Below are 10,255 nucleotides of genomic sequence, written 5' to 3'. Positions count from 1 at the left end.
CTCCTGATTGTCCAGGATCATTTCCTGTGAGATCCAGCTCTATCAGGTGTGAAGGGTTTGATCTCAGAGCTGAAGCCAGAGCTTTATAACCTTCTTCAGTGATACTGCAGTCTGAAAGTCTAAACACAGAATCAGATTAGAATACACACACATACACATATATACATTGACACACAAAATACAGAGCATACAGTCAGAGATGTAAGACAAATAACATCAGTCTGATATATCCTCAAGATTCAATCTGACCGCTCAACTTAAAAATCATTATTTTAATAATATTTCTGTAATATTAATGGATCGAAGTAAGACAAGGGGACAGTTTAGGTTACTGACATACTGGCTGACATATTTACATACTTGGTAAACCCTCTGGGGTCTGAGGGTGTTTTGGGGGCCTGAAGAAACTTTGACATGCCCTGACATAAGTGCTTTTTTCAGTTGCTTATAAACACATAAATGGTCTGAAGGTCTGAAAACACTGTATTCAGCTCAAATTGGGCTACAATAATATGTGAGCAGCATATATGTACATGATTGTGTTTTTGAGAAAGCAACTGATTTATAAAAATAACTGATTTTGGTTTATTTCTAACCAAAAAATAAAATTAAAATACTTAAAATGAACATTCACAAATGCATATTATTAACAACGTAAATAAATAACTGAAAATACACACTTCAGTTTTTCTAATCTGCATTGTGGATTTTCCAACAGAAAACAGATCTCCACCATTCCTGAGTTTCCTAGTTTATTTCCACTTAGATCGAGCTCTTTCAGGTTTGAAGAGTTTGAATTAAATGCTGAAGTCAGAGCAGCACAACCTTCTTCTGTAATACTGTTATTATTTAGCCTGAAGAGAAAGAAAAGACAAGAAATATTGTCCAGTTTATCTGAAAACCTAATCCAAACCATTTACTGAAAACATAAAAATATTATGTAAATGCTGTTATTATTACATTTTACATATAGATATATGTAAAAGTAAGTATTAAACAATTTAAGATACTCACATCAGTGCGTTGAGTGTACAGTGTTTATCCTGCAGTAGAGCAGTGATCTGATTCACTCGTGTGTCTCCTAGTTCACGTTCACTCAGATTCAGCTCTCTCAGGAGTAATGGGTTTTTTTTCACAATTCCAGTCAAATACTGACAGGCTTCATCTGCAGCAGGACTCAAAAACCTGTAGAAGAGAAGATAAAGCAGGATTTAATTCAAATTACCTCACCATTTATCATGCAAATAAAAGAAAATATTGCTTAAAATGCTCAGTATTTATTTACTTTTAAACCTGAAGTGGCTTTGTTAAATAATGCGTTATGTTGATATGTTGCTGCATCAGAGATAAGTTAAACTACTTCTATAAAAAAATTCACATGCATGTCATTTATTTTGTATTATTTCATCACATCTCACCTCAGCGTCTTCAGTTGACAGTTTGGATCCTGTAGTATATCAGTGAGCTCCTTCACTCCTGATTGTCCAGGATCATTTCCTGTGAGATCCAGCTCTATCAGGTGTGAAGGGTTTGATCTCAGAGCTGAAGCCAGAGCTTTATAACCTTCTTCAGTGATACTGCAGTCTGAAAGTCTGCAGAAAGACAAAAACGACAAAATAAAAAAAAAATTATTAAAACAAGACTTCTTTAGCATTAGCATTTATTATAATTTATAAATCTTTCTACATAAGCACATTTTTAACAACTATAAGTAACATTACTGACTTGTTCCTTGTGACACAGAGTCAGTTTACAGACCAGAAGGAGCTTCAGATTTTTTTTGATTCATGTTTAAATTAACCGTACCCAAGTATCTGCAGTGTGCACTGTGAATTTCTCAGCAGATTGGAGATTTCTGTTACCCCTGAGTTTCCCAGTTGATTCCTGCTCAGGTCCAGCTCTCTGAGGTTTGAATTAATTGCTGATGTCAGAGCAGCACAAGCTTCATCTGTAATACTGATGCAGTTAAACCTGTAGAAGAGATAACAAATAAAAAAATAAAATAAGCAATACATACACAATTATGCAATTAAAAGCTTTAGCTACCACTGTTATCCACAAATATTAGATCATACTGTAAAAAAAAATATGATACAATATTTTGTATTTTACAGTTTAATCCTTAAGCCTACAACATGCTTACAACCCTACATACAACAAGGAGTTTGGACAAGGATTTCAGTTTGGAAGGATAGAATGCTAAAGTTACAGTAATATTTATGTCTTAATTTCTTCACATCTTCAAATGTTAAAGCCTCAAGCTTTTTTTTTTTTTTTTTTTTTTTGGTGGAAAACTGCACAGTGACCTTCAAGTCTCAGTGTATAGTTCATGTTGGAAATTCCACAAATGTAAAATTAAGTGAACCTTAAATGCATGTTACAAGCAGAGTAATTAATGGGATCAACTTTTAAAATACTTACTTCAACTTTTCCAGTCTACACTGTACATTTTCAAACAGAGTCAAAATAATCTTCATTCCTGAGTTTCCTAGTTTATTCTCACTCAGGTCCAGCTCTTTTAGATTGGATGGATTCGAATTTAGAGCTGCAGCCAGAACATGACAACTTTCTTCAGTGATACAGTTGTTATTCAGGCTGCATAAAGTGAAAACACAGATTTAGTTTCAGCTTAATATCTGCTAGAATGTTTTAGCTGACAGTTGAAAATTACTGGTGGTGGTGATGACAATCATATTACAAAAGTCCCCTTTTTTTTTTTTTTTTAAGCCAACACTCTCTTATAAAAGATACATAAAACACACTCAACAGCAAAAAACAAACAAACAAAAAAATACAAAAACAAAATCCTTACATCAATGTATTGAGTTTACAGTGTTTATCCTGCAGTAGAACAGCGATCTGATTCACTCCTGTCTCTCCTAGTTCACATCCACTCAGATTCAGCTCACTCAGGAGTAACAGGTTTTTACCCACAATTCCAGTCACATACTGACAGGCTTCATCTGCAGCAGGACTCAAAAACCTACAGGAGAGAAGATTAAACAGGATTTAATTTAGTTCTCAACCAAACTTGGTGAAAAACAGCATCTGATTCTAAAAATGTGTGAAAGGCTTTGTCTCAGATTTACATCATAACAAATTAGAAATATAGAAATATTTTAATAAATGATCTGCAAATGTTTTATTTTGCATTATTTCATCTTGCCTCACCTTAGTGTCTTCAGCTGACAGTTTGGATCCTGTAGTAAATCACTGAGCTCCTTCACTCCTGATTGTCCAGGATCATTTCCTGTGAGATCCAGCTCTATCAGGTGTGAAGGGTTTGATCTCAGAGCTGAAGCCAAAGCATTATAACCTTCTTCAGTGATACTGCACTTTGAAAGTCTAGAGAACAGATTTTATTACAAAATAACATTTATTATATAATAATATATCTACCAAAAAAGTTTCATGTCAAATGCATTTTATTTATTCTTTCCCTTTCTGGTCAAAAGAAATGAATAATTCATCATCTGAGACAAGCATGTCTTTCCTTCTTTGGTTTACTTAGTAATATTTCTCTGATCAAAAGAAATAATTGTTAAATTTATGATCAAAAGAGATTATTATTATTAGTATTAAAATCAAACAATGGTTCACCTGAATTTTTCCAGTTTGCAGTTTGTATTTTCTAATCCGTTCTGGAGTTTCTTCACTCCTGAATCCTGCAGATTATTGTTGCTCATGTCAAGCTCTTTCAGACTGGGGTTTGATCTCAGGACTGTAGCGAGAGCTAAACAGCTTTCTTCTGTTAGACCACAATTACACAGCCTAAAAGGAAGAGCACGAGACAAACACAAAATATTTGATTTAACTAACAAGTGATTCCTGAGATCTGTTTTTGGTCAATACTGATTTGTCACCTGATAACAAGATCAAATGTGTTATAAAAGCTAACACAACACTCACTGAAGAGCTTTGAGTTTACAGTGTTTATCCTGCAGTAGAGCAGCGATCTGATTCACTCGTGTGTCTCCTAGTTCACGTCCATTCAGATTCAGCTCTCTCAGGAGTAATGGGTTTTTACCTACAATTCCAGTCACAAACTGACAGGCTTCATCTGCAGCAGGACCTAAAAACCTGCAGAAGAGAAGATGAAACAGGATATAATTTAATACCAAAATAGACTTGATGAAAAACAACATCCAAATCTGCTGGACAAAAATGTGAAATAGTTTATCTTGAATGTAATGTGATGCAGCAGTTTATATTAGTGAAATATTCCTATGCATAATACCTGCATATCATTTATGTTGTATTATTTTATCAGTCTCACCTCAGTGTCTTCACCTGACAGTTTGGATCCTGTAGTAAATCATTGAGCTCCTTCACTCCTGATTCACCAGGATCATTTCCTATGAGATCCAGCTCTATCAGGTGTGAAGGGTTTGATCTCAGAGCTGAAGCCAGAGCTTTATAACTTTCTTCAGTGATACTGCAGTCAGAGAGTCTAGAACAGGAATGGAAATGTAAAATTCAACTGATTGATCAGCTATTCTAGAAGTTACTTTAATGATATTAAACCCTAAAGTGATCGACAATCAATTGCAAAGTGAAAACTGATAGTCAAATATATTGCAGGCCCAGAGACCTTTAAAATGTTAGACATCAACTCTCTTGAGTATCTCTACACAGTCATGGCCAAAATTGTTGGTACCCTTGATAAATATAAACAACAAAATCTGTGAAAATAAATCTGTTAATTATTTCAAGCTTTTCACTGGAGACTAATAATTTAAAAAGAGGAGATTTTATTATGAAATAAATGTTTTTCTCTGATATACATTGGCCACAATTAATAGTACCATTTTATTTTAATACTTCTTGCAACCTGGTCCATTGTCCATGTTGGTGGTGCTTCTCTTCATTTCACCCCAGTCATTTTTTTATAGTGTTCAGGTCAGGGAACTGGAATGGCCATGGCAGAAGCTTCATTTTGTGCTTAGTGATATATTTTTGTGTTGACTTTGATGTGTGTTTTGGATCATTGTCCTGCTGGAAGATTCAGTCATGGCCTGTTATTAGGTTTCTAGCAGGGACTGTCAGTTTTTATTTGTTGCTATTTTCTATATATACAGCAGTATATTTAATTGTGCACATGTGGAGTTTTTCTACCCCTGTGTGCACCAAACCCATCTTAAATGTTTACTGCTAGTTTTATCTGACCATAGAACACAGTCCCGTTTAAAGATCCAGTAGTGTATTGTAAATTAATATGCTGGAGTTAATATGCTGAACTGTTTTCTTGATTTATATTTTATATAAATAAGATTTTAGATTTTCTTTTTTTACTGTGGATTAGAACTTCTTAATTATTGTCCTGATGGTGGAAATGGGAATTTTTAATGCTTTAGCTACTTTAGCCACTTTCTATTTTGTGAAACTGCATATCAGAACTACTTTTTTGTTTGTTTTGTTTTGTTTTTTTTTTTCTCATTGTAATGGATGATTCAGGGTTACTTCACTTTTGTGTTCCCTAATATTTATATTCCTGTGAAACAGGAAGCCATGGCTGGATCATTTCATGTTCCTAGTCACCCTGGTGTGTTAAAAAGTCATAAGAATTTCTAGGGGTACCAATAATTGTGGGCACTGTGTATTAGAGAAAAAAAATATTATAATATGATATTTTTTACTTCAATGATTTCTTTTTTTTTTTTTTTTTGAATGAAAGAACAAAATGTGGATTTATTTTCACAGACTTCTTTAATAATATTTTTCAAGGGTACCAAGAATTTTGACCACGACTGTAGGTGTGAAAGTCTTTCATCTGAAAAGCACGGTGTAAATGTTAATTTGTAAGAAGTAGAATGTTTATAGCAATAAAGACTTCTTCATCCAATTACATACTGTGATTTGGATGATAATGACAAATGTTACCTAGTTGCTTTTAGAGTACGTTTGAAAGTTGTGTTTTGCAACTCCTTGATAATGAAAGTTAGACATTGTCAGTCAAACAAAAGGAGATTCAAAATAATTTATTATTTTGCATAATGTGCACATTTTTGAACAAAAGGAGAAAGTAAACTGTGAAATTCATAATTTGTCTATTTAATGTACATTTTGTTAAGAATGTCAAATAAAATGGCAATCTTTAAGTATGGTTGAGATCAGTTTTGTCTGTTCTCACACAACTTACCTCAGTATCTCCAATTCGCACTTCACATTCTCCAGTCCGGTGCAGAGCAGCTTCACTCCTGAATCCTGCAGATTATTATTGTTCATGTTCAGCTCTTTCAGATTGCTATCTGATCCAAGAACTGCAGCCAAAGCTAAACAGCTTCTTTCTGTTAAGTTACAATCATTCAGGCTACAGGGAAAACAAATCACATTAAATTGAATACATACAGTATAATACAGTACAATGCATGAGCTAAAAACAAATATTAAATGTATTTTCCACCTTTTATTCTTATATGAACAGTAAATATTTTGTGAGGATGGTGGGTTACACTGACATTGCAATTATGAAATCATTATTTTTCCAATCAATTTTTTTTTGATTGACAAACTTGCTACATAAAACAAACAAGAACACATTTTTAAAGCTTAAGCTTTATTGACAATGAGTTACACATTTGAAATCACTCCACTGTCTTTTGGGGTGGAGAATATGCAGGTTAATGATTAGAACACTGAGAAGTCAGACAAATTTCATGTTGTTCTGATGCTGCTGCTAACTAAAAAGCTGTTAAATAAAGTTTTAAAATTACTTACAGAGCTCTTTTGGTGGTTTTGATGACTGATGATAATCTAATGAGACACTCATCTGATTTCTTGAATTTCTGAAGCTCAAACTCCTCTAGCTCCTCCTCTGATGTCAACAACACAAAAGCCAAAGCAGACCACTGGGCAGGTGAAAGATCACCAGATGAGAGACTTCCTTTGCTAAGGTGGTTCTGAATCTCTTTCACTAGAGTTTGATCGTTCAGTTCATTCAGACAGTAGAACAAATTGATGGATCTCTCTGGGGACAGGTTACCTTCAAATTTCTGCTTGACGTACTGAACTATTTCCTTTTTGCTTTCGACATTGTCATCTTGCTGTGTCAACAGACCTCGTAAGAGTTGTCGATTGGACTGGAGTGACAGACCGAGAAGAAAGCGAAGGAAAAGGTCCAGGTGTCCACTGTCACTCTCAAGTGCCTTGTCCACTGCAGTCTTAAGCAAATCAATCATCATTTCATTTTTGTTTTCCTGTTCTGTAGATTCTTGAACAAACACAGTTTTACTGTTGATGTCTAGAAACAGATGTGCATAAAGGGCTGCAATAAACTCTTGAATGCTCAAGTGGACAAAGCAGTACATGGTACCAACAGTGATCCCTGTTTCCTCCTTAAAAATCTGGGTACACATGCCTGAATACACTGATGCTTTATAGACATCAATACCAGAGGATTCCAGATCTGTGTCATAGAAGATCAGGTTATTTTTTTCCAGCTGATGAAATGCCAGTTTCCCCAGTGAAAGAATGGCATCTTTATCCCAGGAAACATCTGGTGTGTATTCTCCATCATACTTTCGTCTGCTCTGCAGGATCTGAAAGCGTAGAAAGTGTGTATACATTTGTGTTAGAGTCTTGGGAGTGTCTTCAGTATTTGATTCCTGTAGTGTTTTGGAGGCATCATCAGCCATATTTTTTCCCAGATCTTCATTTGTTTTCATTTCCAAAATATTCTGGAGAACAGTGGCTGAAATCCAACAGAAGACTGGGATGTGACACATGATAAATAGACTCTTTGATTTTTTAACATGATCAATGATTTTGTTGCCCAGATTCTCATCTGTGAATCTTTTTCTGAAGTACTCCTCCTTTTGTGCATCATTGAACCCTCGTATCTCTGTCACCCGATCAATACATTCAGGAGGAATCTTACTGGCAGCTGCTGGTCTGGTGGTGATCCAGATGAGAGCAGAAGGAAGCAGATTTCCCTTGATGAGGTTAGTTAGGAGAACATCCAGAGAGGCTGGTGACGATACATCAGTCCATGTCTCATTACCAGCAAAGTTTAGAGGAAGACGAAACTCATCCAATCCATCAAGGATAAACAGGACTTTGTACATATTCCTTCTTGCAAGGTTCAGTCCTTTTATCTCTGGGAAAAACTGAGTTATAAGGTCCATTAAACTATGTTTTTCTTTATCCTTCAAGTTCATCTCTCTAAATGGAAGAGGAAATATGAAGCTGATATCCTGATTTTGTTTTCCGTCAGTCCAGTCCAGAACAAACTTCTGCACAGAGACTGATTTACCAATACCCGCAACTCCTTTTGTCAATACAGTTCTGATGTTTTTGTCTTTTCCAGGTTGAAACAAATTTGTGCATTCAACCTGTATCTCTTGTAATTCTTGATGCCTGGAAGTCACTTCAATCTGTCTTACCTCGTGTTCAGTATTGACCTGTTCACTACAACCCTGAGTAATATAGAGATCTGTGTAGATGCTATTCAGAAGCGTGGAGTCACCTTGCTTTGCAATTCCTTCAAACACACGTTGATACTTTTTCTTCAGGTTTAATTTTAGATTAATTAAAACCAGCTCATCTAAACACAGGAACAAAAATATAGATATTTTTATCAGAATTTTGTACATTTGTAAGTGGTAACATGACAGACGTTCATAAGACTCTTACCTTCTAGAGTGTTAGCAGCTTTATCATGCTTCATTTCTCTCAGGAAATAGAGTGTGATATTAAGAGCTGCTTCTTTGATCCTGCACATGTCCTCTTTAAAATCTTTCACAAAGTATTGCGTGTTGTCCTTTTTTAATATTTTTTTAAACTTCACCAGCTCATTCTTCAAAAATGTTATTATTTTGTTCTCAAGATCCTATAAAAAAAAAAAAAAAAAAAAAAAAAAAAAAAAAAAAAAGGAAATGTAGCCAAATCATACACTCACATATCAGAGATGCTTACAATATAAATTAGAACAAATCTAGTCCAGTGTCAAGTGTCATCTAGAGAAAATTTATTTATGTTACAGACAATCATTAATTGGATGTCATTTTTAACAAATAAAAATGCAGTTTCACATTTTAACATTTATGAATTTCTTTCCAACCTGAAAGATCCAGTAGAGATTTTCTCTGAACTTCTTGTGGAGGTAGTTTTTCTGAACATTTGTTTTTGATTTCTCATGCTGAACCCTGTCAGGAATTTAAATTTGGCCACAGTTCACATTAAATAAAGTAAAATGCTGTGTTTCCAGACAATTTATCAACTATATAATATATAAATCTTTGAAAAAAAAAAAGTACTTTGGAAATAAATACATGGCAAGCTGAAAAGTAGCTTCAAACACAATTCAAGATCATCCTAGAAATCAGAATTACCAATAGGGTTTTATTTCTGGAAGAGCTTAAGGAATCATTATTTTGTAACTCAATTGGGGTTCAAGTATTTTATTCAAATTTAAGTTATTATTTGCAAGGTGCTGAATTTTACATGCATCAAATTGAGAAAATGATTCATACTTTTATAAAATATCTTTCCTGGGGGGGGTCTGACCGAGCTCCTTGCCATATAGCTGAAATTATTATGAAACAGTCGTCCTAATTGTTTAAGGGGTACACAGAATTGAGGATAAAGTGATCAGGATGTCCCTCAATGCCTTTTGGTCGCAATCGGATTCGACTAGCAAACAAGCTAGAAGAAATACCAGCCAGAACAAGAGCGCTATCGCCGAGCAAGATCGTCGAAAAGTTGTCAATTGTTCTTGAAAAGAAGTTATAGGTGATCCAATTTCAGAGATTTTAGGCAAGTCGGACAGTATGATGAAGAGAGTTATAGAGGCCGAGCAGAGAATATCTGACCTCGAGGATAATCGAGTTAACAGCTCAACGCGCCTTGGATCTATCGAGTCATCCCTGCAAAAAGCACTCTAATGTATCAAAGACCTTGAAAATAGAAGTCGACATCAGAATATTAGAATCGTTGGTCTCAAAGAGGGCACTGAGGGGGGCGACCCGATAGCTTTTTTTGAGACCTGGATCCCGACCACACTGAATGTGAACGCACAGGTTGGACAGATCAAATTGGAAAGAGCGCACCACACCAGACCACTGAGAAATGAAGGCAAACATCCGAGAGCGAGACCCGTGATCATTCGACTGCACAATTATAAAGACAAAAGACTGATCCTAGAAGCAGTGAGACGTTTGGGTGACCTCTGTATTGAGGGGAAAAAAAGTAGTTTTTTTCAAGATTTCTCGGCTGGTATACAGAAGAAGAAAGCGGAAACGGCGGAGGCCCGATGAAG

General features: G+C 35.2%; 1 protein-coding gene across 1 annotated transcript in view; it reads right to left on the bottom strand.

Annotated features, from left to right (window-relative positions):
• LOC127161151 (uncharacterized) overlaps window positions 1-9,133 on the bottom strand; it is a 37,967-nt gene extending 28,834 nt beyond the window's left edge. Inside the window, exons 1-12 of the mRNA XM_051103796.1 lie at window positions 9,059-9,133; window positions 8,632-8,827; window positions 6,718-8,542; window positions 6,140-6,310; window positions 4,277-4,450; window positions 3,910-4,080; window positions 3,601-3,771; window positions 3,172-3,345; window positions 2,813-2,983; window positions 2,422-2,595; window positions 1,807-1,971; window positions 1,419-1,592 (exon numbers count right to left, since the gene is read on the bottom strand). Coding sequence (XP_050959753.1) covers window positions 1,419-1,592; window positions 1,807-1,971; window positions 2,422-2,595; window positions 2,813-2,983; window positions 3,172-3,345; window positions 3,601-3,771; window positions 3,910-4,080; window positions 4,277-4,450; window positions 6,140-6,310; window positions 6,718-8,542; window positions 8,632-8,719 — 3,458 coding nt within the window. The 5' untranslated portion in view covers window positions 8,720-8,827; window positions 9,059-9,133. The remainder of the gene's footprint in view (window positions 1-1,418; window positions 1,593-1,806; window positions 1,972-2,421; window positions 2,596-2,812; window positions 2,984-3,171; window positions 3,346-3,600; window positions 3,772-3,909; window positions 4,081-4,276; window positions 4,451-6,139; window positions 6,311-6,717; window positions 8,543-8,631; window positions 8,828-9,058) is intronic.
• Between the last annotated feature and the right edge of the window lie 1,122 nt (window positions 9,134-10,255).

The sequence above is a fragment of the Labeo rohita genome, unplaced genomic scaffold (assembly GCF_022985175.1).
Source record: "Labeo rohita strain BAU-BD-2019 unplaced genomic scaffold, IGBB_LRoh.1.0 scaffold_563, whole genome shotgun sequence".
Taxonomy (NCBI): domain Eukaryota; kingdom Metazoa; phylum Chordata; class Actinopteri; order Cypriniformes; family Cyprinidae; genus Labeo; species Labeo rohita.
Note: the sequence above shows the minus strand (reverse complement) of the source record. Positions and strands in the feature narration are given on the sequence as shown.